We start from the raw sequence: 26,843 nt of genomic DNA, 5'->3' as shown, positions 1-26,843 counted from the left end.
CACGGTTTCAATGTGACATAAGAGCATACAAGGAGCTCACATAGGGAGCGGCGCGCCAGACATTGTTCATGTGATCTGGTCCTCGCGGACCCTAACCTCGTGGAGGCCTTGGGCGTTGGGCGGTCCAAGACCAGCATAGAGACCTCTGTCCGCCACCGGATCAGTGACCAGCTCCTCATAGTAGGGTTGGCCGACTCCGAGCGATCGCTCACAACAGTGGGCGGCGCAAGCTCTTTGTCCGACCGTCGACGCAAGGCGGAGGCCACCGAGCAACTACACCGCGATCAATCATGGCTGTCGCGACGTCTGGCGGTCCTTTCGCCGCTAGAAGGACGACGAGTACGACGGCTTGAATACCGGCGTCTGCGGAGACCGTGCCTATGAGGTCAACATCCGGTTGCTCGTGTAGCTTTTTAATTTTAATTTCGATGTTGGAAGAAACTTTGTCAAATTTCGTCCCTTTTGATTGTAGATAATACTCCCTCCGTCCGGAAATACTTCGAAGAAATGGATGTATCTAAATGTATTTTAGTTTTAGATACATCAATTTTTATTCATTTATACGACAAGTAATTCTGAACGGAGGGAGTATATATCAATCAAAACATAACAAATATTGTCTGGTTTAGCATAAATTTTCACAAGTTTCACAAGTTTTGGCGGGTCTGATAGTGGAGGGCTGCTAAATGAAAAGTGAGGGTTCCCCTCCCCGTCCTCGATCTCCAACCAAATCAAATCAAATCAAATCAAAGAAAAGAAAAAATCCCCAAGCTCGCTCGTTCCCCGCATCGACGGCGCCGGTGCCGGCGATTCACGCCTGCGTCTCCCGCCGACCCGCCTCCGTACCACCACCACCACCACCACCCACCTTTCCCCAGTCGACTTGACCAATCCCGTGTTCAACAGGCAATCTGATCTGGTTCCCCAAATTTTGTTGGTTGCCCTAGCCTGTTTCGTCCGACCTCAGTATCCAGATCCATGGCGCCCTCCGATTTCTCCTTCCACCCCTCCGCCCTGATGGGCTCAAACGCCGCCGGATCCACCTCCCGGTTCCCCGACTGGGCCCTGCTCTGCGAGGAGCCGCGTCTCTCGGAGCGCCGGAACGAGACCACCGCCGAGTGCGAGACCAGCGAGGGCCAATCCGTGGAGGTCTCCTTCTGGCTCGTCGACCCGCCCGGCGCCTCCTACTTCTCCTTCAACTGCCCCGGCCTCCACGCCTCCGCCTTCGACGACTACGCGCCGCCCTCCCTCGTCTGCGCCGGGGCCGCCTTCGTCCTCTTCAGCCTCACAATCAGGGGCTCCACCCACCACTTCGTCTACAAAGCCGCCCCCGCAGGGGAGCAGTCACTGCAACTGCTCCCGGACCCTCCAGTCCCCAGAAGACGGCGGTTCGGCCTCTTGCCCCGCGGCGACGGCGAGCACTTCGCCGTGGCCTACCTCGACCGCCAGTGGATCTCCCAGGACGACGATTGGCGGTTTGATGCGCACGTCTATTCGTCTGAAACGCAGGAGTGGAGCAGCCACAGGTTGTCGTTGCAGCACTTATCCGAGTCTGACAAGCTCATGTGTTGTCACCATAGCTTGTACTACAGGCATATCGCCATTGCAGGCTCACTGGGCTGGGTTGATCTCCTGCGTGGTGTCCTCCTCCTTGGGAACCTGTTTGACGGGGATCCTGTCATCGAATTCATCCCATTGCCCGAATCAAGGGTTAACTTTCTCGACAAGGATGGTCTTCCTTACCGTGCCTCGGAGTATTACTGCAACGTGGCCTGCTGTGATGATCTCCTCAAATTCATCGAGATAGAATTTGACGACCCTCTTGTCAGGACCAACCGTAAAGGTTGGAGAGCCAATGTGTGGAACAGGAAGATCTCTTGGAACAAGTGGGAGCTCTGCTCCACAGTTGATGTTGCTAAAATCTCAGTGGACCAAAGTTATTCTGTTTTATTGCCTCAACTGCGGAGTGACGAGACCCAAAAACTGGACTTGCAGAAACTGATTTTCTATGCCCCAGTGCTGAGCACCCGTGATGACAATCTTTTTTACATGATGGCCAAGGTGAATGCTGAAGACGAGACTGCCTGGGCCATCGCAGTTGACATGGAATGTGCAGCTGTGGAAGCAATGGCCCCGATTACTCTTGGACAGGACCACTACCACATTGCAATGTTCTGTCCATGCGACCTCCCCAAGTACCTCAACATGACCCCAGGTGATTCTTCCATCTTTATCCCCCACGTGATTTAACTAGCAGTCTTATCTTTTGAATTCTTTCTTGTCTGCTGGTTATATGTGCTTAGGACAATGTTTCAGTATTGATGCTATGGACATTGGACTGTTCGTGGTCATTAACTTTAGCTGCTCTTCATTAATCTTAAAATCTAACTATGTTTTCCCATGTTTTGATTCATACATTTTGATGTGTTAGAAGCATGCATGAAGCTGCAGCCCGTACTTTAAAAAATGTGCTCAAGTTTCATATCGTGGTCAGATGCAAGTATGCAAAATGAAATAGCTGCTGATATTGTCAAAGATAGTCGAGGTGTATCATGAGGCCATTTTTTTTGTTTTTCGTGGGATGATCCCATACCTAGTTAACTTTAGTCAGCACATAGCGCTTATGATAACTGAGGCTGTGCATGATGAACTGACTCATCTGTTCCTCCAACCAAACAGAAAAAACAACGATTTGTTGATGCTATAATTCAAATCTGTTCCATGAACCAAATTAAAGTATCAACGGATATGGACAACCTCAAGTGGCTTATGCAGCATTAAATAACCAAATTATCTTGAAAACCCACTAATAACAGCAATCTGCTAGGGCGTGTCTTTTCATCTCATGTTGCTGGTTGTTTTGACCATGTGTGGTGGACCAACCTGCGCGCATCCTCAGACACCATATTACCACTGCAGGATGGCCTTGCTATGCGTGCTGTTTATGGCACACTGATATAATTCGTTAGAAGAAATGAGAGCAATCCAACGATGTATCCACCAAAAAATTGATCCATGATCTGCTAAGGAGGCAATAAAATTGCTCAATTGATAAGTTATATGTATTTCTTTTGCTGTCTTTTGTACCTAACTGTTCCTTTGTCCAAACTTTTGCAGGGGCAGACATGGATAATCCAGCGGACAAGTGCTCTAAGCGGTAGTTCAAACTTTGCTAATTTTACTTGTTCCAGTGTTTTTTTTTGCATGATGTCTTTTTAATTTATGCTGCTGCTTCTGTAGGATGCCTGTTGCCAGGTGGAGTGCGAAGCAGTGTGTGGTGCAAGTGCTGTGGACTCTAGACTGGCTTCGAGAACTTGGTAACTAATAAGTCTGACTTCTTGATATACGCTCTTTATTTGTCTTGGGTATACTAGATGTGCAGCCAACATTCACCAAGTGCATGTCTGGACCGTTGATCTACAATTAATTTCTGAATATCTGCTGAATTTAATCTGCCGCATTACTCTAAATGCTTGCCCATTTCAATTATAATATGCTTGTAAATTTTATATGATTTCACTCTTCATTTGGATGTTCTGTAAGTTGGTGAAAATCTTGAGCAAGTGCTGCCCGTGTGATAGCATTATTAGCTCCGGAGATATATGTTCTTGCAAATTGGCTGTCATGACCAGGACATTCACATCTGTATGGTCAATTGCAGATCAATGCTTGGAAATTGAGAGGTCAACTTACTACGCATGCAGATTATTACTTCAGTTTTCTCCAGTATCATCTCTGCGTTCCAGTATCAGACCAGTAAGTTCTGTTATTGTATCCCACAGATATAGTCCAGGGCTTCATGTTACGAGTGTATCCTTATCTCTTTGCTAACCCTTTGTGGTCAAGTTTCTAGTTTTCTTTATGTAGGCAGATGTGCTAGCGTGTTTATAAAACAATTGCTTGATTTCAAATTATGAACTCTCAGCATTCTTGGGCAATTATTTATATTTATATTATGAATTCTCAATGTGACTGAATCCTAAGAAAATCATGATGCAGATGGTAAAATATGCTTCCTATAATGGTCAAGATGAAGCTGCATCAAAGGCTGTGGATTTTTGCCTAAGGTATATAGATGAGGAAACCAGGCATTTGTTTGTGAAATAAACTTACCTTTATATCTGATCATAATGTTTGCTGTTTACTAGAGCTTTGGAAGATTTTGATTTGGCTCTACACGGATCACCGAGTGATCCATCAGCATCTGTTGAAGCCATGCGTAGCAAAATCAGCGATGTCATTCAAGCTTTGGACAAGTACAAGAAAATAAGTCACCTCTCTTCTTTATTATTGAAAGGAGCCCTTTACTGATCTTAATTTTATACTTGGTTCAATTGTTTCAGCGTCATGCAAATTGTGCCATCAACACTGATACAAAAAGAAAGGTTGCTTGGAGATGCCAGCGGCCAAAAAAGATCAAAGGCAACATTTGAAACTTGTGAGAAGCCAATCGAGACAAAGAATACAGCCCATGGGTGGCTGCAAGTGAGATTCAAGCCCATTCATCAGGAGAGGTATCAATGTCGCAGGGGATGGGGGAAAGCTAGCCATGAACAACGAGCTGTGGTCGATGCAAAGGATACACCTGGCAAGTGGGAGCAAGGGAAATTCAAGCCCAGTAATTCTCGAAGGGGAAAGGCGGTGGTCCTGGGTGTCTGGTTGTTGCCTCTCTGCTTGCTGATATCGATGGTCGTGGTTATGTCATCTTCCCGCCATTATGTAACGGAGCCGGTATCTTACTGATATGGAATGTCTGTAGGAGCATAAGCTTATTGTATATGGAATGTTGAGTTATGGTTTCGGCCGTGGTTAATGTATGAACATGATCATGTGAAGGTGCTGGTTGCTGCTACCTAGTAGACACCTAATTGTAGTACTACATATGTTGTTGCTACTTGCTATACCTTCTTGCTGCTTGCGTGCATGAAGAAACTGGTGGCAGGTTGTGCTCTTCTGAGTTAACTCCAATTAGAACCCCAGATCTCAATCCTGGTTGTACCTAGTAGGTGAATGAAGTGTCAATTGTTTTACTTGATTGCCATTTTTGCCTACACCGTTGCTTATTGTATCATAAGATGGACTTGACTCATGTTTTGTTGCTGGAGGCTGTAAAATCGAGTTGAGGTATTGATAAGTATGTAAATGGCGCGTGTTTAAACCCATTTAAGCCCACTTATTGGCCTAACAGTTAAACAAGTTTCTTTTCCTGAAAAAAATGAACTATGGAGCAACCAAACGGGCCTTGTGGCGCCGTTTATCATGCCATTCACATCCGAGGTATTGAGATTGAGTTATAAAACCTCAGAGTATTCTGGTCGATGTACACCCTGCTTGCTACTCCATCTGTCATAAATTACTTGTCATTCAAATGAATGTATCTAATGCTAAGCGAGGCGAAGTGGAGATGGGGTGAAGAGCTTGGACCGACAGCTACCATGTCGTTCGGCGGAGTCCGAAAAGTACCATGTCGTCTGGCGGGGTCTGGAAAGAGGGTTGATGGGTGGCAAATGGGCGATTTTATTGGTACCGAAGAAGGAGGGGATGGCGGGGTCTAGAAAGAGGGTTGGTGTGTGGCAGATGGGCGATTTTATTAATACTAAAGAAGGAGGGGATGGCGGGGTCTGGAAAGAGGGTTGATGGATGGCAGATGGGCGATTTTATTGGCACCGAAGGAGGGGGGGGGGGGGGGGTCAGCCATTAACTAGTTCTGAGTGTCTTTGTTTCAAAACAGCCATAATAACAAATAAAATATTTCAATATGCACCGTATAGACTGAATGAGTGAACGAGCACACCAAAACGTATATTCAGAAAAAAAGTTAGAAAATCTTATACTTGTGAATCAAAGGAGTATCTAAACTTTTGCTCCCTCCCGTCACAAATATTTAGATATTTTAATATGAACTACTAGTACATACATACCGGAGTAGGTGAAGACACTAAAATTCGTCTATATACATCCGAATCAGAGAGTACTTTGTGACAGTGAACGGAGATGCATATTTTGCTGCCTAAAATTGTAAAGAAAAGCATTTACCACACTGAGCTTATAGTACTCCCTCTGTTCCTTGGTATAAGGTGTATAGATTTTTGAGAAAAAATGCGAAATATAAGGTTTATTGCGTTGCACCACTCGTTTGGATATTTTTTTAAGGGATTTGATTACATTTCCTTATATAGGGCAAGCTCCTCTATTTTCTCATGTCAATTAGTCAGGTGCAATCTCTTTCAAAACTTGTGAAATTTTCTTTCCACATGTGTTCTTTAATTTCTGTACCAAAAACTATACACCCTATATTGAGGAACGGAGGGAGTAGAAAAGAGAGGGAGAGAAAGGCAATCCAATTCCCCGCGGCCGTGCCCTAGCTCGCCGCGCCGCCCTCGACCACTAGAGAGATCCATGGCGTGGATCACCACCGCTTCCTTCAACCCCTCCTCCCTGACCGGGCCATACATCGCCGGCGGCGCCGCCGCCTCCCCACGCTCCTCCGCCTATCCCGACTGGGTCCTACTCCGCAAGACGGCGCGCATCTGGGCGTTCCGGAACGCGACCACCGCCGAGGGCCACACGGCCGAGGGCCGAGCCGTCGAGGTGTCCTTCTGGCTCGTCGACCCGCCGGGCGTCTCCTACTTCTCCGTCCACTGCCCCGGCCTCCAAGAGGACGACTTCTCCGGCGAGCCCCAGGTCGTCTGCGCCGAGGCCGCCTTCGTCCTCTTCCGCGTCAGATTCAGCTTCCCCAGCGAGAGGCGGATCTCCACCCATCACTTCGTCTACACGGCCCGCGGCGCCGCGGGGGCGCCCTCACTGCAACTCCTCCCGGAGCCCCCCGGCGTCGAGGCCGTCAAATCCCACCAGCTTGGCCTCTTGCCGCGCGGCGGCGAGCGCTACGCCGTCGCCTTCCTCGATCGCAATTGGACTGCCCGAGGTGACGCCTGGCAGTGGCAGTTCGATGCCTACGTCTTCTCGTCAGAGACATGTTCCTGGAGCAAGAAGGAGGCCACGCCGCATTGTTGCGTCCCTATGCGACCTCCAAGCAGATCGCGGTCGGAGCAAGCGCGCTGGGCTGGGTTGATATCTCACGCGGCATTACTCTCCTCTGCGACCTGTTCGACGAGTGTCCTGTCGTAAAATACATCCCCTTCCCGGCGCCAGGGGTTTGCATCACACCCTACTACCGTCTCACTCGTCACTCGGCGCAATGCTTCCACGATGTCGCCTGCTATGACGGTCTGATCAAATTCGTCGAGATAGGCTTCGATGAACCTGACTGCATGATAAAGGGTAAAGGCCGGAGAGCCACCACATGGATCAGAAACATCTCTTGGGGAAGTTGGCGTAAGCACACCAGAGTTGATGTCGCTAATATCTCGGTTGATCCAAGATATTCTGCTCTGTTGCCTGAGCTGTGGAACCATGAGACCCATAAGCTAGAGCTGAAGAAACTGGTTTTCTTACTACCCACCCTGAGCGTGCGCAACGATGATCTTCTTCACATCATGGCCAAGGTGGGTGGGGAACATGACAAGGCCTGGGTCATCGCCGTTGACATGAAAAGTGCGGTTGTGGAGGGACTAGCCCCGGTTTCGACCGGACGGTACTGCCCCAGTACAATGTTCTCCCCATGTGCCTTCCCCAGTTACCTCAACAACATGACCCAAGGTCTGATTATTCTGCCTTCTTTCTCCTCATACCTCATGTCATGTGATTTGCTTACCATTATATCTTTTGAACTCTTGGTTGGTTAAGTCTTTACTTAGGACAACTATGTTTTAGTTTTGACATTATTGGCATTAGACTGTTTGTGTTCATTACAATTTAGCTGTTCATCAAACTTGAAAATCAACAGCCAGTTCAGTAACCTTCATGAGTTAATGTTTCATGTTGTGGTTAGTTACCAGTATGCAAGGTGAAACAGCTGCTGATACTGTCAATGCAGAGAGTCAAGATGACTCAGGATCTTTGTGAGATGATTGGTACATTACTTCTTTTATTGGCATGGTGCTTATGCGATGTGAGGTGGTGATGAGCCAACTCGTTCTGTTCCTCAAATCAACCAGGGAGAATTTGCATTTTACTCTGAATTGCATATTTCAGAGACTGTCAGTTTGGTTCTTTTTTGGCAATTATTAGGAAACAAGCTGGAATATAACCATTCATGGTAGAGACTGTCTGTTTGGCATAGAGTCAAGATGACTCATGATTTCTGTGGAATGATTAATTTGATAAATCCACTCCTCGAAATACTAGTTCTTTATGGGATTGATTTGGTTGTAATATACCACATCTTCAGGTGCAGATATGCATGCTTAGAGTTTTGATTCATGGCAGAGACTGTCCTCATGATTTCTGTGGAATGATTGGTACATGACTTCAATAATTAGTGTCATGCTTATGGGGTTCGAAGCCGTGATGTGCCAACTTGTTCCGTTTCTCTAATCAAACGGGGAGAACACATTTTAGTTTGCATTTTTCTCCCAGTTGCATTCGTTGGCAGACTGTCACTGTCAGTTTTTTTTTTCCAATTAGGAAACAAGTCTGAAGAACCACTCGTTGGATGTGATGGAGGAATCTTGGAAGAAGAGGAAATTCAAGCCGAGCACAGGATAAGAGGCAAGTCGCATTTCTTGTTCATGTTGATCTGCGTTTATGTTCCGTATTTACTTCGTTATCTATGTTATGCACTGTTTTTTTTGTACCATTTATTTTAAATGATATGCTATCTCGTGCCTACCACGGCATATTATGTAAAAAATATCCAGAGAACAAGCACTTTGAGATTCCCCCCTCTCATAAAAAAATGCCCCCTTGAGAAGTTGTATCATCTCTTTCCCCATCTTTTGTATATAACTCTTCCTTTGTCGAATAAATTGCAGGGCCTGAGATGGGCAACCCAGTGGACAAATACTTTAAGAGGTAACTCATGCATTGCTATTTTTACCTGTATTTGAATTTTCATTTGCATGACATCGTGTTGATTTCTGCTGCTGCTGTTGGCTGCTTATTGCCAGGATGAGTGCTTCACAGTGTGCTCTGCAAGTGCTGTTGACTCAACGCTGGTTCAGGGAACTTGGTAATTGATAAGTCCACTCCTGAACTTCTACTTTTTTATGGGATTGATTTGGTTGTAATATACCACATCTTCAGGTTCAGATGTTTATGCTTAGAGTTTTGATTCCGAATTAATCTCCTTACTACCTCTGCACATGTCCTCCCAGTTTAATCTGCAGCATTACTGTAAATTCTTGTTCAAGTCAATAATACTATTGTTGGAATTTCTGTTAAGCAAGCATATCTGCTAACTTGTTAGAGAACAATTGTTTGCTTCTGCGTATATTGTAAATTGACTGTGATGACCAGAATATTCACATGTATTTGGTGTTTGGTCCTTTGCAGATGAATGGTTGGATTCTCAGGGGTCAGCTTGTGATGCATGCTGCAAATCACTACCTTACTGGTGTCCAGCATCAGCTCTGTGTTTCGATATTAAGGCAGTAAGTTCTGTTTTGGTGACTTGCAGGCTTAATTAGTCCAGGTTTTCATGTTCTGAGTTCAAACTGTGCACACATATTTTCTTCCAGAGCTTCAAATTCTTTTTCGAAGTCTCTTGAAACTATGACACAGCTGTCGCTAGTGTATTTGTATTCCAGATTATGAACTGTGTAGTTACCTAAATCCTTTAAAAAAACTTGGTCCAGGTGGTAAACTATGCTTCCTATAATGGTGAAGGAGAAGGTGCTTCCATGGCTGTAGATTCCTGCTTACGGTATGTATGTATGTGTGTATATATACGAGGAAACTTTATGAACTGCACTTTGTTTGTGGGACTATTTAACGCCTCTTGCTTCCCTAGAGCTTTGGACGATTTCTATAAACTACTGAAGGAGTCACCTCTGAGTGATCCATCAACAACTGAAGCCATGAAGCGTCAAATCAGGGTTGCCCTTGGAGCTCTAGACAGGTACTAGCACTCGAAACAGAAAATAAATAAATAAATCCGTCTACTTCAAAATCAGAAGAACCATGTACTGACCTTTTTCTTTTTCGCACTTTTTCCATCTTTTCAGCATCTTGGAATTTGTACCACTAAACCGTATGCCCAGGAGCATACAAAAGGCGCTTGTAGATGTTTGCCTGGAAGAAAAAGAAAAAACACTAGTATGTGAACACTTGGAGAAGCCAGGCCATACAGAGGATGAATCTGACGAATGGCAGCAATGGGGATCAGACTCGGGGGACGAATCGGATGAATGGCAGCAAGGGTCATCCGACTCGGAGGATGAATCTGATGAATGGCAGCAAGTAGGACCCGACTCGGATGACTCTGTAGAGACTCGCGGGGAGAAGCAGGCACAGGTTCTGGGTCGCCGGTCGGGGCACTCGTATTGGCTGTATTTTGTTGGCTGTGTGTTGGTAGCGGTCGCCGCAAGAGCGTTGAGTCACCTCACTTTAATGTCATAGAGCCAGTATCTTGTTATTCTCTCTCTGCCGGAAGAGTAATTATGCCAATCAAAAAAGAAAGGGAAAGAAAAGAGAGAGCATATTCTAGCTAGGAGCTCCTGTGCCGTGCATGTAAAAAGGTAGTGTTGTGGAAACTAGTGTTCAATGAAGGTTTATATAGGTGGTGGTTAATGTATCAGCCTGATCCCTGGTGCCAGCTTTTGTTCATGTTCTTTTTCCTGAATCCGATAGATTTGCTCTTGAACCTGAAGGACATCTGCGGCTATATGTTGCATCTGCTTCTGGGCTCTCACAGGTTCAGATGGCACTGACAAGGTGTTGTGATCACTTTAAGCTGTTGAGCAAGTTAAGGGAAAAGAAAAAACAATGGTTGGGAGTAGTATTTTCTTAACCAAGTCGGAACCTCACCTGAGGCGCTGTCGAGGAGGATGGCGAAGCACTTGAAAGCAAGCTGAAGATCCCGGTTTAAGGTTTGGTGAGCCCAAGAGGAGGAAGAAGGCCTTGCCCACGCCCGACGTTCCGGTCCGATCATCCGATTCGACGCCAGGAAAATCAAGGTCAAAGGTGTGCGGAGAGCTCAACGAGCGACTGTCGACCTTACCAAGTAGCCCCAATGCTGCTGCCGCGACAAGCGCAGCGCGCGCGCGCGCAGTGCTCCGTGGGGCATACGGCGGCGTCTGGGTCGGGGACGTACGGCGGCCTCTCTGCTCTCGCACGTCCGCCCATGTGCTGCTGCGCTGAGACTCTTGTCAACCGGTCTGGCTGAGAGCAACTACCTGAATCCCCGAGGCAACACCCCGAGCCCGAGGTCTGTGATACTGCAGCCCGCACAAGACCCCGGCCGAGGCAACTACTTTCAGATCTCAGAGTTCCATCCATCGCTGCACAACCTGAATAATGTGTAAAGCTAACTGTCTGAATCTGCACTACCAAAACGGTTGCAGACAAGGGCTGGATGGGACTTCCCCCCGGAGAGCAAGGACTGACTGCAGTTGGTTGGTTGAATCCAGGGTTCACCCTGTCTGCTGATGCTGCTTCTTGGACTTGGAGGGCAGTGAGTTGCAGCATACAGAGACTCGCAGCTCTGTACCACTTCTTCCACTCCGTCTTCTGCTTATGGTTGCAACTCGTAAAAGCTTCTACCGAGTTTCTAAGAGTGAACTGAAAACTAAACACTGCTTCACCCAGGCCAGAAGCTTAAGCTTGAGTTGACATGGAACCCTTCTTGGTTGGTTGCGTTCATGTCAGAGATGTCTCGGCCAGTGCTGACGAGTAAAGTACAGGACAGGGTGGGAAAAGTCGGGAATGCGATTCCCACCCTGTCATGTACTGCATTTCACTTTTTTTTGCGAGATTTTTTTTTGAGCGGTGCGAGATTTCTTTCTTTCTTTCTCTCCTACAGCTTTTCCACGTTCTTCACTAGCCAATTTCGATTAGTTTTTTTTTGTGAGGTCAATTTCGATTAGTTAACTGGCAGCAAAATCGAACCTAAAGCGCTGTTTGTCTGGCATCAAATATTTTAAGGAAAAATATTAAAATCAACCGACTGATTTATCACGAGCGTAAACCGCGTTGTGCGCTCGACACGTGCCCCTTGGGCCATCCACTGCTTTCCCCTTCCAGCGACCTTATCTATTCACGTGCGTCTCCTTCCACCTCTGTTCGTTCCTGCGCGAGAGAGGATTTCCCATGGCAACGCCGCCACCTCCGTGACGCTGCTGCGGAGCGACAGCGTGCGCCACCAGCTGCATCGCCACTACAATCGAAGGCAGATGAAGCCCCGCACATAACCGCCATAGTGCTGCACTGCAACCCCTCGGTGGCGACGCTCGATGCACTGCTGCGACGCAGGCGGGAGGGCGGCCGCTGTTGAAATATGAGATGGGCCTAGAGCCCATATGGCAATTTCAGATTTAATTTCTAAGGGTCCAGTAGGTGGCATGACAAGGTGGTGGGAAGTTTAGTCCCACCCCGGAAATGGAAGGAGAGTTGGAGTGGTTTATAAGGGATTCTCTCCCTCATGCTATTGGAGCTTGAGAAGAAAAGAAGCCCTCGCGCACTCCTCCTCCTCCACCAGCTGCCTATTTATTCATCAATCCAAAAACCTAATCTGTGTAGGAGTTTTTCGAATTCTGGTTTTGCTGCTGCACTGAAACCGTCCCCATTTACGGGGACGTACTTTAAGTGTTGGCAGACTAAAACCACCTTATGGCTCACAGCCATGAACGTGTTCTGGGTCGCCGGTGTGACTCTCACAGGAACGATCGCTCCTGAACAGGAGAAGGCGTTCAAGGAGGCCACTGTCGTGTTCCTCGGGGCAGTTCTGAGCGTGATTGGAGATAAGCTGGTTGACGCATATTTGCATGTGCGGTCTGCCAAAGACTTGTGGGAGGCGCTCGAATCTAAGTTCGGGGCGGCCGATGCAGGGAGCGAGATGTATATTATAGAGCAGTTCCACGATTACAAGATGGTTGAAAACCGTCCTGTGTTGGAGCAGGCTCATGAGATAATATGCATTGTTAAGGAGCTTGAGCTTCTTAAGTGCGAGTTACCGGGCAAGTTTGTCGCGGGCTGCATGATCGCCAAGCTCCCCAATTCCTGGAGGAACTTTGCCACCACTCTGAAACATCAGAGGTGTGAATTCTCTGTGGAGGATGTCATTGGCCATCTGAGTGTTGAGCAGAATTCAAGGGCAAAGGACTCGCACGGAAAAGGGGTCGAAGGAACTTTTGTGGCCAATATGGTGCATCAAAAGAACTCCAATTCCCACAAGCCCAAGGGAAAGAACGGTGTCCAACGGAGTGCCGACTTTAAGAAGAAGGGTAAGAAGACCTTCAAGAAGAACAAGAAGGATGAGGGCTGCTTTACTTGTGGTTCGGTTGAACATTGGGCCAACAAGTGCCCAAACAAGTACAAGAAGCCAGGGTAGGACTCCAAGTCTGTCAATATGATTGTGAGCAACAATGAGAGTGGTGCATCTGGGTACGGTAATTTATTTGCTGTATTTTTAGTTTGGCCTTCCACCGATTGGTGGGTCGACACAGGTGCAGGTGTTCATGTGTGTGCTGACATTTCATTGTTTTCTTCTTACCAGGCCACAGGTCACGGGTCCGTACTGATGGGGAATGGCGCGAGTGCTTCTGTTCTTGGTGTTGGCACGGTCGATTTGAAGTTTACTTCGGGAAGGATCGTGCAGCTGAAGAACGTGCAGCATGTCCCCGCCATCAAGAAGAACCTCGTTAGTGGCTCCCTTCTATGTAGAGAAGGGTTTAAGTTGGTATTCGAGTCTAATAAATTAGTTGTTACGAAATATGGACTATTTGTTGGAAAGGGTTATGAATGCGGAGGCATGTTCCGCCTTTCTCTTGCAGATCTATGTAATAAAGTCGTGAACAATATTCATTTGAGTGTTAATGAATCTGAAGTCTGGCATTCACGTCTTTGTCACATTAGTTTCGGCGTTATGACGCGGCTAGCAAAATCGAATTTAATCCCGAGTTTCACTTTAGCCAAAGGTTCTAAGTGCCATTCGTGTGTGCAATCTAAGCAACCTCGCAAGCCTCACAAGGCAACAGAGGAGAGACACTTGGCGCCACTGGAACTCATACATTCTGATCTTTGTGAGATGAATGGTGTGTTGACTAAAGGTGGAAAGAAATATTTCATGACTTTGATAGATGATTTCACTAGATATTGCTATGTGTATCTGTTAAATACTAAAGATGAGGCTCTACACTACTTCAAAATCTATAAGGCAGAAGTTGAGAATCAACTTGAAAAGAAAATTAAACGAGTCCGGTCAGATCGTGGTGGAGAGTACTTCTCGAAAGAGTTTGATGCCTTTTGTGCGAAACACGGCATTATTCACGAGAGGACGCCTCCCTACTCACCCAGTCAAACGGGGTTGCCGAGCGGAAAAAACCGTACTCTAACTGATTTGGTTAACGCCATGTTAGATACATCAGATTTATCCAAGGCGTGGTGGGGGGAGGCTATAATGACATCATGTCATGTCCTGAATAAAGTTCCGACAAAGGATAACGAGATCACTCCTTATGAGAAGTGGACCAAGAGAAGGACAACACTCTCGTACTTACGTACTTGGGGCTGCTTGGCGAAAGTTAATGTGTCGATCCCCAAAAAGCGTAAGCTTGGACCAAAGACCGTGGACTGTGTTAATTTGGGCTACGCTATGAATAGTGTTGGATTTCTAGTAGTGAAATCTGAGGTACCTGACATGAAGGTCGGTACAATTATGGAGTCTAAGGATGCTACATTCTTTGAGGACATTTTCCCCATGAGAGATGTACAAATCACTTCTAGACAGGAATCTGAGGAGACTCCTGAACCTGCCATTCCGATGGAATATTATAAACAAACACATGATGAAAATCCTGAGGAGGATAATGAGGAAACCCTTGGTAGGGGCAAGAGACAAAGGACTGTAAAGACCTTTGGTGATTATTTCTTCATATACCTCGTGGAGGATAATCCCACTTCTATTTCAGAAGCGTATGCATCTCCAGAAGCTGACTACTGGAAGGATGCGGTCCGTAGCGAGATGGATTCCATCATGGCTAACGGGACTTGGGAGCTTACTGAACGTCCTTATGGTTGCAAACCATTGGGATGCAAGTGGGTGTTCAAGAAGAAGCTTAGGCCCGATGGTACAATAGAAAAGTACAAGGCTAGGCTTGTGGCCAAGGGCTACGCCTAGAAAGAAGAAGAAGATTTCTTCGACATTTATTCACCTGTGGCCAGACTGACCACCATTCGAGTATTACTCTCGTTGGCGGCCTCACATGGTCTTCTCATTCATCACATGGATGTTAAGACGGCTTTCCTGAACGGAGAGCTAAAGGAGGAAATCTATATGCAACAGCCCGATGGCTTTGTGATAGATGGTCAGGAAGGAAAGGTGTGTAAGTTGGTGAAATCTTTGTACGGCCCGAGACAAGCGCCTAAGCAATGGCATGACAAGTTTAATGAAACGTTGACATCTGTTGGCTTTGTTGTTAACGAGGCCGACAAATGTGTATACTATCGCTATGGTGGGGGCGAAGGAGTTATACTGTGTTTGTATGTTGATGACATACTGATATTTGGGACTAATCTCAAGTTGATCGAGGAGGTTAAGACTTTCCTATCTCAGAACTTTGAGATGAAGGACCTTGGAGTGGCTGATGTTATCTTGAACATCAAGCTATTGAGAGATGACGAGGGTGGGGATACACTTCTGCAATCCCTGTTGGAAATATGCCCTAGAGGCAATAATAAAATGGTTATTATTGTATTTCCTTGTTCATGATAATTGTCTGGTGTTCATGCTATAATTGTATTAACTGGAAACCGTAATACATGTGTGAATACATAGACCACAACATGTCCCTAGTAAGCCTCTAGTTGACTAGCTCGTTGATCAATAGATGGTTATGGTTTCCTGACCATGGACATTGGATGTCATTGATAACGGGATCACATCATTAGGAGAATGATGTGATGGACAAGACCCAATCCTAAGCATAGCACAAGATCGTGTAGTTCGTTTGCTAGAGCTTTTCTAATGTCAAGTATCATTTCCTTAGACCATGAGATTGTGCAACTCCCGGATACCGTAGGAATGCTTTGGGGGTACCAAACGTCACAACGTAACTGGGTGGCTATAAAGGTGCACTACAGGTATCTCCGAAAGTGTCTGTTGGGTTGGCACGAATCGAGACTGGGATTTGTCACTCCGTATGACGGAGAGGTATCTCTGGGCCCATTCGGTAATGCATCATCATAATGAGCTCAATGTGACTAAGGAGTTAGCCACGGGATCATGCGTTACGGTACGAGTAAAGTGACTTGCCGGTAACGAGATTGAACAAGGTATTGGGATACCGACGATCGAATCTCGGGCAAGTAACGTACCGATTGACAAAGGGAATTGTATACGGGATTGATTGAATCCTCGACATCATGGTTCATCCGATGAGATCATCGTGGAACATGTGGGAGCCAACATGGGTATCCAGATCCTGCTGTTGGTTATTGACCGGAGAGTCGTCTCGGTCATGTCTGCATGTCTCCCGAACCCGTAGGGTTTACACACTTAAGGTTCAGTGACGCTAGAGTTGTAGAGATATTAGTATGCGGTAAACGAAAGTTGTTCGGAGTCCCGGATGAGATACCGGACGTCACGAGGAGTTCCGGAATGGTCCGGAGGTAAAGATTTATATATGGGAAGTCCTATTTTGGCCACCGGAAAATGTTCGGGATTTTTCGGTATTGTACCGGGAAGGTTCTAGAAGGTTCCGAAGTGGGGCCCACCTGCATGGGGGGACCCACATGAACGTGGGTAGTGGGGGCAAGGCCCCACACCCCTAGTCAAGGCGCACCAAGATCCCACCTTAGAAGGAATAAGATCATATCCCGAAGGGATAAGATCAAGATCCCTAAAAAAGGGGGATAACAATCAGTGGGGAAGGGAAATGATGGGATTTCTTCCCCCCACCTTTGCCAACGCCCCAATGGACTTGGAGGGCAAGAAACCAGCCCCCTCCACCCCTATATATAGTGGGGAGGCGCATGGGAGCAGCACCCCAAGCCCTGGCGCCTCCCTCCCTCCCGTGACACCTCTTCCTCCCCGCTTCCGCTTGGCGAAGCCCTGCCGGGATCCCGCTACTTCCACCACCACGCCGTCGTGCTGCTGGATCTCCATCAACTTCTCCTCCCCCATTGCTGGATCAAGAAGGAGGAGACGTCCCCGCTCCGTACGTGTGTTGAACGCGGAGGTGCCGTCCGTTCGGCGCTAGGATCATCGGTGATTTGGATCACGACGAGTACGACTCCATCAACCCCGTTCTCTTGAACGCTTCCGCTCGCGATCTACAAGGGTATGTAGATGCACTCCTCCCTTCTCGTTGCTAGCATCTCCTAGATTGATCTTGGTGACACGTAGGAAAATTTTGAATTTCTGCTACGTTCCCCAACAGTGGCATCATGAGCCAGGTTTATGCGTAGATTCTATGCACGAGTAGAACACAAAGTAGTTGTGGGCGACGATTTGTTCAATTTGCTTACCGTTACTAGTCTTATCTTGATTCGGCGGCATTGTGGGATGAAGTGGCCCGGACCGACCTTACACGTACTCTTACGTGAGGCAGGTTCCACCGACTGACATGAACTTGATGCATAAGGTGGCTAGCGGGTGTCTGTCTCTCCCACTTTAGTCGGATCGGATTCAATGAAAAGGGTCCTTATGAAGGGTAAATAGCAATTGGCATATCACCATTGTGGCTTTTGCGTAGGTAAGAAACGTTCTTGCTAGAAACCCATAGCAGCCACGTAAAACATGCAACAAAAATTAGAGGACGTCTAACTTGTTTTTGCAGGGTATGCTATGTGATGTGATATGGCCAAAAGGATGTGATGAATGATATATGTGATGTATGAGATTGATCATGTTCTTGTAATAGGAATCACGACTTGCATGTCGATGAGTATGACAACCGGCAGGAGCCATAGGAGTTGTCTTAATTTATTGTATGACCTGCGTGTCAATGAAAAATGCCATGTAATTACTTTACTTTATTGCTAACCGTTAGCCATAGTAGTAGAAGTAATAGTTGGCGAGACAACTTCATGAAGACACGATGATGGAGATCATGATGATGGAGATCATGGTGTCATGCCGGTGACGAAGGTGATCATGCCGCGCCTCAAAGATGGAGATCAAAAGGCGCAAGATGATATTGGCCATATCATGTCACTTTATGATTTGCATGTGATGTTTGTCATGTTTACATCTTATTTGCTTAGAATGACGGTAGCATAAATAAGATGATCCCTCACTAAAATTTCAAGAGATGTGTTCCCCCTAACTGTGCACCGTTGCGATGGTTCGTTGTTTCGAAGCACCACGTGATGATCGGGTGTGATAGATTCTAACGTTCGCATACAACGGGTGTTGACGAGCCTAGCATGTACAGACATGGCCTCGGAACACAAGCAAAACACTTAGGTTGACTTGACGAGCCTAACATGTACAGACATGGCCTCGGAACACAAGAGACCGAAAGGTCGAACATGAGTCGTATAGTAGATACGATCAACATGGAGATGTTCACCGATGATGACTAGTCCGTCTCACGTGATGATCGGACACGGCCTAGTCGATTCGGATCATGTATCACTTAGATGACTAGAGGGATGTCTATCTAAGTGGGAGTTCATTAAATAATCAGATGAACTTAATTATCATGAACATAGTCAAAAGGTCTTTGCAAATAATGTCGTAGCTTACGCTTTAGTTCTACTAAGATATGTTCCTAGAGAAAATTTAGTTGAAAGTTGATAGTAGCAATTATGCGGACTGGGTCCGTAAACTGAGGATTGTCCTCATTGCTGCACAGAAGGCTTATGTCCTTAATGCACCGCTTGGTGTGCTGAACCTCGAGCGTCATCTGTAGATGTTACGAAACATCTGACATACACGTTTTGATGACTACGTGATAGTTCAGTGTGTGATGCTAACGGTTTAAAATTGTGGCACCAAAGACGGTTTTGAAACGTCGCAGAACATATGAGATGTTTCAAAGACTGAAATTGGGATTTCAGACTAATGCCCACGTCAAGAGGTATGAGACCTCTGACAAGTTTCTTAAGCCTGCAAACTAAGGGAGAAAAGCTCAATCGTTGAGCATGTGCTCAGATTGTCTGAGTACTACAATCACTTGAATCGAGTGGGAGTTAATCTTCCAGATGAGATAGTGATGGTTCTCCATAGTCACTGCTACCAAGCTATTAGAGCTTCGTGATGAACTATAACATATCAGGGATAGACATGATGATCCTTGAGCAACTCGTGATGTTTGACACTGCGAAAGTAGAAATCAAGAAGGAGCATCAATTGTTGATGGTTAGTAAAACCACTAGTTTCTAGAAGGACAAGGGCAAGAAGGAATACTTCATGAAACGGCAAATCAGTTGCTTCTCTAGTGAAGAAACCCAAGGTTGAACCCAAACCCGAGACTAAGTGCTTCTGAAATGAGGGGAACGGTCACTGAAGCAGAACTACCCTAGATACTTCGTAGATGAGAAGGCTGGCAAGGTCGACAGAAGTATATTGGATATACATTATATTAATGTGTACTTTACTAGTACTCCTAGTAGCACCAGGGTATTAGATACCGGTTCGGTTGCTAAGTGTTAGTAACTCGAAATAAAAGCTGCGGAATAAACGGAGACTAGCTAAAGGTGAGATGATGATATGTGTTGGAAGTGTTTCCAAGGTTGATGTGATCAAGCATCACATGCTCCCTCTACCATCGAGATTGGGGTTAAACCTGAATAATTATTATTTGGTGTTTGCGTTGAGCATAAACATGATTGGATTATGTTTATCGCAATACGGTTATTCATTAAAGGAGAATAATGGTTACTCTGTCTATTTGAATAATACCTTCAATGGTCTTGCACCTAAAATGAATGGTTTATTGAATCTCGATCGTAGTGATACACATGTTCATGCCAAAAGATATAAGATAGTAATGATAGTACCACATACTTGTGGCACTGCCACTTGAGTCATATTAGTATAAAACGCATGAAGAAGCTCCATGTTGATGGATCTTTGGACTCAGTCGTTTTTGAAAAGATTGAGACATGCGAACCATGTCTATTAGTATATATGCATGAAGAAAGTCCATACAGATGGATCATTTGGACTCACTTGATTTTGAATCACTTGAGACATGCAAATCATACCACATGGGCAAGATGACTGAAAGGCCTCGTTTTCAGTAAGATGGAACAAGAGAGCAACTTGTTGGAAGTAATACATTTGATGTGTGCAGTCCAATGAGTGCTGACGCACGCAGTGGATATCGTTATGTTCTTACTTCACAGATGATTTGAGTAGATGCTGAGAATATTTACTTGATGAAACACAAGTCTGAATTATTGAAAGGTTCAAGTAATTTCAGAGTGAAGTTGAAGATCGTCGTGACAAGAGGATAAAATGTCTGTGATATGATCATAGAGATGAATATCTGAGTTACAAGTTTGGCACACAATTAAGAAATTATGGAAATTGTTTCACGACTAATACCGCCTGGAACACCATATTGTGATGGTGTGTCTGAACATCATAACTGCACCCTATTGGATATGGTGCATACCATGATGTCTCTTATCGAATTACAACTATCGTTTATGGGTTAGGCATTAGAGACAACCGCATTCACTTTAAATAGGGCACCACGCAATTCCGTTGAGACGACACCGTATGAACTATGGTTTAGAGAAACCTAAGCTATCGTTTCTTAAAAGTTTGGGGCTGCGACGCTTATGTGAAAAAGTTTCAGGCTGATAAGCTCGAACCCAAAGCGGATAAATGCATCTTCATAGAATACCCAAAACAGTTGGGTATACCTCCTATTTCAGATCTGGAAGCAAAAGTGATTGTTTCTAGAAACTGGTCCTTTCTCGAGGAAAAGTTTCTCTCGAAAGAATTGAGTGGGAGGATGGTGGAGACTTGATGAGGTCATTGAACCGTCACTTCAACTAATGTGTAGCAGGGCACAGGAAGTTGTTCCTGTGGCACCTACACCAATTGAAGTGGAAGCTTATGATAGTGATCATGAAACTTCAGATCAAGTCACTACCAAACCTCATAGGATGACAAGGATGCGTACTACTTCAGAGTGGTACGTAATCCTGTCTTGGAAGTCATGTTGCTAGACAACAGTGAACCTACGAGCTATGGAGAAGCGATGGTGGGCCCGGATTCCAACTAATGGCTCGAGGCCATAAAATCCGAGAGGATCCATGTATGAAAACAAAGTATAGACTTTGAAAGAACTACTTGATGGTCGTAAGGCTGTTGGGTACAGATGGATTTTAAAGGGAAGACAGACAATGATGGTAAGTGTCACCATTAAGAAAGCTCGACTTGTCGTTAAGATGTTTTCCGGCAAGTTCAAGGAGTTGACTGCGATGAGACTTTCTCACTCGTAGCGATGCTAAGAGTCTGTTAGAATTATATTAGCAGTTACTGCATTATTTATGAAATATTGCAGATAGGATGTCAAAACATTGTTTCCTCGATGATTTTCTTGAGGAAAGGTTGTATGTGATACAACCAGAAGGTTTTGTCAATCCTGAAAGATGCTAACAAGTATGCAAAGCTCCAGCAATCCTTCTAAGGATTGGAGTAAGCATCTCGGAGTTGGAATGAACGCTTTGATGAGATGATCAAAGATTTTGGGTTTATACAAAGTTCATGAGAAACTTGTATTTCCAAAGAAGTGAGTGGGAGCACTATAGAATTTTTGATGAGTATATGTTGTTAACATATTGTTGATCAGAAATGATGTAGAATTTCTGGAAAGCATCCAGGGTTATTTGAAAAGTGTTTTTAATGGAAAACCTGGATTAAGCTACTTGAACATTGAGCATCAAGATCTATAAGGATAGATAAAAAACGCTTAATAGTACTTTCAAATGAATACATACCGTGACAAGATTTTGAAGGAGTTCAAAATAGATCAGCAAAGAAGGAGTTCTTGGCTGTGTTACAAGGTGTGAGTATTGAGTAAGACTCAAGACCTGACCACGGCAGAAGAAAGAGAAAGGACGAAGGTCGTCCCCTATGCTTTAGACGTAGGCTCTACAATATGCTATGCTGTGTACCGCACCTGAAGTGTGCCTTGCCATGAGTTAGTCAAGGGGTACAATAGTGATCCAGGAAGGGATCACATGACAGTGGTCGAACTTATCCTTAGTATCTAGTGGACTAAGGAATTTTCTCGATTATGGAGGTGGAAAGGGGGTTCGTCGTAAAGGGTTACGTCGATGCAAACTTTGACACTAATCCGGATGACTCTGAGTAGTGAACCGGATTCGTATAGTAGAGCAGTTATTTGGAATAGCTCCAAGTAGCGCGTGGTAGCTGCATCTACAAGATGACATAGAGATTTGTAAAGCACACACGGATCTGAATGTTGCAGACCCATTGACTAAAACCTCTCTCGTAAGCATAACATGATCAAACCCTAGAACTCATTGAGTGTTAATCACATGGTGATGTGAACTAGATTATTGACTCTAGTAAACTCTTGGGTATTAGTCACATGGCGATGTAAACTTTGAGTGTTAATCACATGGTGATGTGAACTAGATTATTGACTATAGTGCAAGTGGGAGACTGTTGGAAATATGCCCTAGAGGCAATAATAAAATGGTTATTATTGTATTTCCTTGTTCATGATAATTGTCTGTTGTTCATGCTATAATTGTATTAACTGGAAACCATAATACATGTGTGAATACATAGACCACAACATGTCCCTAGTAAGCCTCTAGTTGACTAGCTCGTTGATCAATAGATGGTTATGGTTTCCTGACCATGGACATTGGATGTCATTGATAACGGGATCACATCATTAGGAGAATGATGTGATGGACAAGACCCAATCCTAAGCATAGCACAAGATCGTGTAGTTCGTTTGCTAGAGCTTTTCTAATGTCAAGTATCATTTCCTTAGACCATGAGATTGTGCAACTCCCGGATACCGTAGGAATGCTTTGTGTGTACCAAACGTCACAACGTAACTGGGTGGCTATAAAGGTGCACTACAGGTATCTTCGAAAGTGTCTGTTGGGTTGGCACGAATCGAGACTGGGATTTGTCACTCCGTATGACGGAGAGGTATCTCTGGGCCCACTGGGTAATGCATCATCATAATGAGCTCAATGTGACTAAGGATTTAGCCACAGGATCATGCGTTACGGTACGAGTAAAGTGACTTGCCGGTAACGAGATTGAACAAGGTATTGGGATACCGACGATCGAATCTCGGGCAAGTAACGTACCGATTGACAAAGGGAATTGTATACGGGATTGATTGAATCCTCGACATCGTGGTTCATCCGATGAGATCATCGTGGAACATGTGGGAGCCAACATGGGTATCCAGATCCTGCTGTTGGTTATTGACCGGAGAGTCGTCTCGGTCATGTCTGCATGTCTCCCGAACCCGTAGGGTCTACACACTTAAGGTTCGGTGACGCTAGAGTTGTAGAGATATTAGTATGCGGTTAACCGAAAGTTGTTCGGAGTCCCAGATGAGATACCGGACGTCACGAGGAGTTCCGGAATGGTCCGGAGGTAAATATTTATATATGGGAAGTCCTATTTTGGCCACCGAAAAATGTTCGGGATTTTTCGGTATTGTACCGGGAAGGTTCTAGAAGGTTCCGAAGTGGGGCCCACCTGCATGGGGGGACCCACATGAACGTGGGTAGTGGGGGCAAGGCCCCACACCCCTGGTCAAGGCGCACCAAGGTCCCACCTTAGAACGAATAAGATCATATCCCGAAGGGATAAGATCAAGATCCCTAAAAAAGGGAGATAACAATCGGTGGGGAAGGGAAATGATGGGATTTCTTTCCCCCACCTTTGCCAACGCCCCAATGGACTTGGAGGGCAAGAAACCAGCCCCCTCCACCCCTATATATAGTGGGGAGGCGCATGGGAGCAGCACCCCAAGCCCTGGCGCCTCCCTCCCTCCCGTGACACCTCTTCCTCCCCGCTTGCGCTTGGCGAAGCCCTGCCGGGATCCCGCTACTTCCACCACCACGTCGTCGTGCTGTTAGATCTCCATCAACTTCTCCTCCCCCCTTGCTGGATCAAGAAGGAGGAGACGTCCCCGCTCCGTACGTGTGTTGAACGCGGAGGTGCCGTCCGTTCGACGCTAGGATCATCGGTGATTTGGATCACGACGAGTACGACTCCATCAACCCCGTTCTCTTGAACGCTTCCGCTCGCGATCTACAAGGGTATGTAGATGCACTCCTCCCTTCTCGTTGCTAGCATCTCCTAGATTGATCTTGGTGACACGTAGGAAAAATTTGAATTTCTGCTACGTTCCCCAACAATCCCATTATGTCGAGAAGGTGTTGAGTCGCTTTGGATATTCGGACTGCAAACCATCTCAAACACCATATGATTCTAGTGTGCTGATTCGAAAGTCTAAAGGCACAGCTATAGATCAATTGAGATACTCTCAGATTGTTGGTTCACTCCAGTATCTAGCGAGCACAACGAGGCCTGACATCGCATTTGCTATTAGCAAACTGAGCCGATTTGTTTCCTGGCGTGCTCTTGAGAGAGTTATGCGCTATCTGAAAGGTACTATGAACTATGGACTTCACTATACCGGATACCCGTCGGTACTTGAAGGGTATAGTGATGCGAATTGGATCTCTGATGCTGATGAGATGAAGGCCACAACTGGGTATATGTTTACTCTTGGAGGTGGTGTTGTTTCCTGGAAGTCTTGCAAGCAAACAATCTTAACAAGATCGACAATGGAAGCAGAATTAACAGCATTAGACACATCGGGTGGCGAAGCAGAATGGCTTCGAGATCTGTTGATGGACTTGCCAGTGGTTGAGAAGCCGGTTCCGGCCATCCTTATGAAGTGCGACAATCAAACAATTATTGTCAAAGTGAAGAGTTCAAAGGACAACATGAAGTCCAACAAACACATAAGAATGAGATTGAAAGCTGTCAGAAAATTGAGAAACTCCGGAGTGGTAGCGTTGGATTATATTCAAACAGCTAAGAATCTGGCAGATCCCTTCACTAAAGGGCTATCACGTGTTGTGATAGATAGCGCATCAAGGGAGATGGGTATGAGACCCACATGAGTTGCCATGGTAGTAACCCAACCTATGTGATCGGAGATCCCATGAAGTAGGACCTGGGAAAACAAGCCAGCGGTGAACTGAGGAGAGTAACTTTACTAACCCACTCTGTTGGAGATGCAATACTCTCGGAAACTGTATGGAAGGATGACTACTGTCTTAATGTGTTCCAAGGCTTATATGTATAAGCAAGATGCTATCCTACAGAGCGATCTTTGGAGGAACACAACTATATGAGCCCGACTGCTGGTCACAGTCTATGAGATTGGGGTGATCTCTAGCAAGCTCATGAACAGGCCAGGAGTGTGACTAATATGCTCCACCCGAGGGGTCGGCCTTCGGCAGCCTCGTATCAGTGAGACTTGTGGTGAAACTTCTTGACGCCAAACTGACAATTCAAGGCATAGTCCATTGTTCAGTTGTGAAGGAGTGTAACTACTTGGTCTAGGTGGAGCTCAACCCTAATCGGTCTCCACTGAGATGCTGGTATATCAAAACAGCGTTTGGAACAAAGGACAAGTGGGCCCCTGAGATCTGGTGGGGGATTGTTGAAATATGAGATGGGCCTAGAGCCCATATGACAATTTCAGATTTAATCTCTAAGGGCCCATGTAGGTGGCATGACAAGGTGGTGGGAAGTTTAGTCCCACCCCGGAAATGGAAGGAGAGTTGGAGTGGTTTATAAGGGATTCTTTCCCTCATGCTATTGGAGCTTGAGAAGAAAAGAAGCCCTCGCGCACTCCTCCTCCTCCGCTCGCCTCGCCACGCCGCGGGTTGCGGGATTGAGCCGAGCCGAGCTCACTCCTATGCGCTTCTTTTTGCCGGTCAGGAACGGAGAGTCTTTGACAGGTAGGACCACGATCTGAGACGTCGGATCATGGGCTATCGACTTGGACGTGGGTTCAGCCCACGTCTCTCCACGCGTGGCCGCACATATATATGTGGGGCGCTGCCAACCCAAGCCGCCGCGAAAACAGAACACATCTCCATCTCCGCCTCCACGCCCATGTTGTTCCTCTGCTGCTGCTGCCGCCGGCGACTCCGTCCCATTCACCGCGTACACGGTTGACGGGAGAGCAGGCCTCCGAAACCCCGCCTCTCCGGATCCTGTACGGGAGAGGGGCGATTAGGTTTTTGGGTAGCGACTACGCGACTGCTCGCTTCTGTTCATCTACGTCCGCATCACCTTCGTCATCACCATGTCAACCGATGCCGACCGTGCCGCCGCTGAGAAGGCCGAGGCCGACAAGAAGGCCGCTGAGGATGCCGCGGCTGCTGCCACCGCCACCGCCGCCGCGTGGCCGATTGGAGGGTATACATCGTTTATCCCTCTCGTGTTTCTTTCTGTTGTAGCAGTACTAGCAATATGCGTAGATGTTTCTACTATGTGTGTAGTACATGCTCTGTTAGATCGTAATCAGTGTGTTACCAATGCTGTCCATGTCATGCTCATGATTCATTCATGGATTAATTTAATCGAAAAACTGCCTATTTATTCATCAGCCGCTTGTTGGTGCTACCGGCACCGGTGTCTCGGCCGCATTGAAGCATGGCTGAGATGCGACGGGGTCGCCGATGCTGGGTTGGAGCACCGCGTGCCGGTGTCTCGGCTGCATTGAAGCATGGCCGGAGCTTCGACGGGGCCGCCGGCGCTGGGTTGGAGCACCGCGTGCCGGTGTCGCGGCTGCGTT

General features: G+C 46.3%; 3 protein-coding genes across 4 annotated transcripts; all 3 read left to right on the top strand.

The window, feature by feature from the left end:
- Positions 1-656: 656 nt before the first annotated feature.
- LOC109746821 (uncharacterized) lies at positions 657-4,835 on the top strand. The gene is made up of 7 exons (XM_020305923.4): positions 657-2,215; positions 3,118-3,157; positions 3,241-3,317; positions 3,662-3,756; positions 4,000-4,067; positions 4,149-4,256; positions 4,344-4,835. The coding sequence occupies exons 1-7, from the start codon at positions 979-981 to the stop codon at positions 4,741-4,743; spliced, it is 2,025 nt and encodes a 674-aa protein (XP_020161512.1). The 5' UTR covers positions 657-978; the 3' UTR covers positions 4,744-4,835.
- Positions 4,836-6,298: 1,463 nt separating this feature from the next.
- LOC109746823 (uncharacterized) lies at positions 6,299-10,633 on the top strand. Of its 2 annotated transcripts, XM_020305925.4 has the most exons (8): positions 6,299-7,659; positions 8,527-8,610; positions 8,874-8,913; positions 9,009-9,070; positions 9,394-9,491; positions 9,696-9,763; positions 9,851-9,958; positions 10,065-10,633. In XM_020305925.4, exons 1-8 carry the CDS (start codon positions 6,975-6,977, stop codon positions 10,456-10,458), a joined length of 1,539 nt encoding a protein of 512 aa, XP_020161514.1. In that variant the 5' UTR covers positions 6,299-6,974; the 3' UTR covers positions 10,459-10,633. The 2 variants fall into 2 exon arrangements, with proteins under 2 accessions (XP_020161514.1, XP_020161513.1); XM_020305924.4 differs by having other exon boundaries at positions 6,323-7,659; positions 9,696-9,958.
- Positions 10,634-26,351: 15,718 nt separating this feature from the next.
- Positions 26,352-26,771, top strand: LOC141026149 (uncharacterized). Its single transcript, XM_073502127.1, has one exon. It carries the CDS (start codon positions 26,352-26,354, stop codon positions 26,769-26,771), a length of 420 nt encoding a protein of 139 aa, XP_073358228.1.
- Positions 26,772-26,843: the final 72 nt, after the last annotated feature.

Source organism: Aegilops tauschii, chromosome 6 (assembly GCF_002575655.3).
Source record: "Aegilops tauschii subsp. strangulata cultivar AL8/78 chromosome 6, Aet v6.0, whole genome shotgun sequence".
Lineage (NCBI taxonomy): Eukaryota > Viridiplantae > Streptophyta > Magnoliopsida > Poales > Poaceae > Aegilops > Aegilops tauschii.
Note: the sequence above shows the minus strand (reverse complement) of the source record. Positions and strands in the feature narration are given on the sequence as shown.

Bases quoted from the DNA above. Each gene is read 5' to 3' on its own strand.
- LOC109746821 (XM_020305923.4), top strand. From the start codon at position 979: ATGGCGCCCTCCGATTTCTCCTTCCACCCCTCCGCCCTGATGGGCTCA. The intron at 3,158-3,240 runs GTAGTTCAAACT...CTGCTTCTGTAG, and splicing joins GCGGACAAGTGCTCTAAGCG to GATGCCTGTTGCCAGGTGGA. The intron at 3,318-3,661 runs GTAACTAATAAG...GGTCAATTGCAG, and splicing joins AGACTGGCTTCGAGAACTTG to ATCAATGCTTGGAAATTGAG.
- LOC141026149 (XM_073502127.1), top strand. From the start codon at position 26,352: ATGTCAACCGATGCCGACCGTGCCGCCGCTGAGAAGGCCGAGGCCGAC.
- LOC109746823 (XM_020305924.4), top strand. From the start codon at position 6,975: ATGTTCCTGGAGCAAGAAGGAGGCCACGCCGCATTGTTGCGTCCCTAT. The intron at 7,660-8,526 runs GTCTGATTATTC...TTTTCCAATTAG, and splicing joins CCTCAACAACATGACCCAAG to GAAACAAGTCTGAAGAACCA. The intron at 8,914-9,008 runs GTAACTCATGCA...GCTTATTGCCAG, and splicing joins GTGGACAAATACTTTAAGAG to GATGAGTGCTTCACAGTGTG.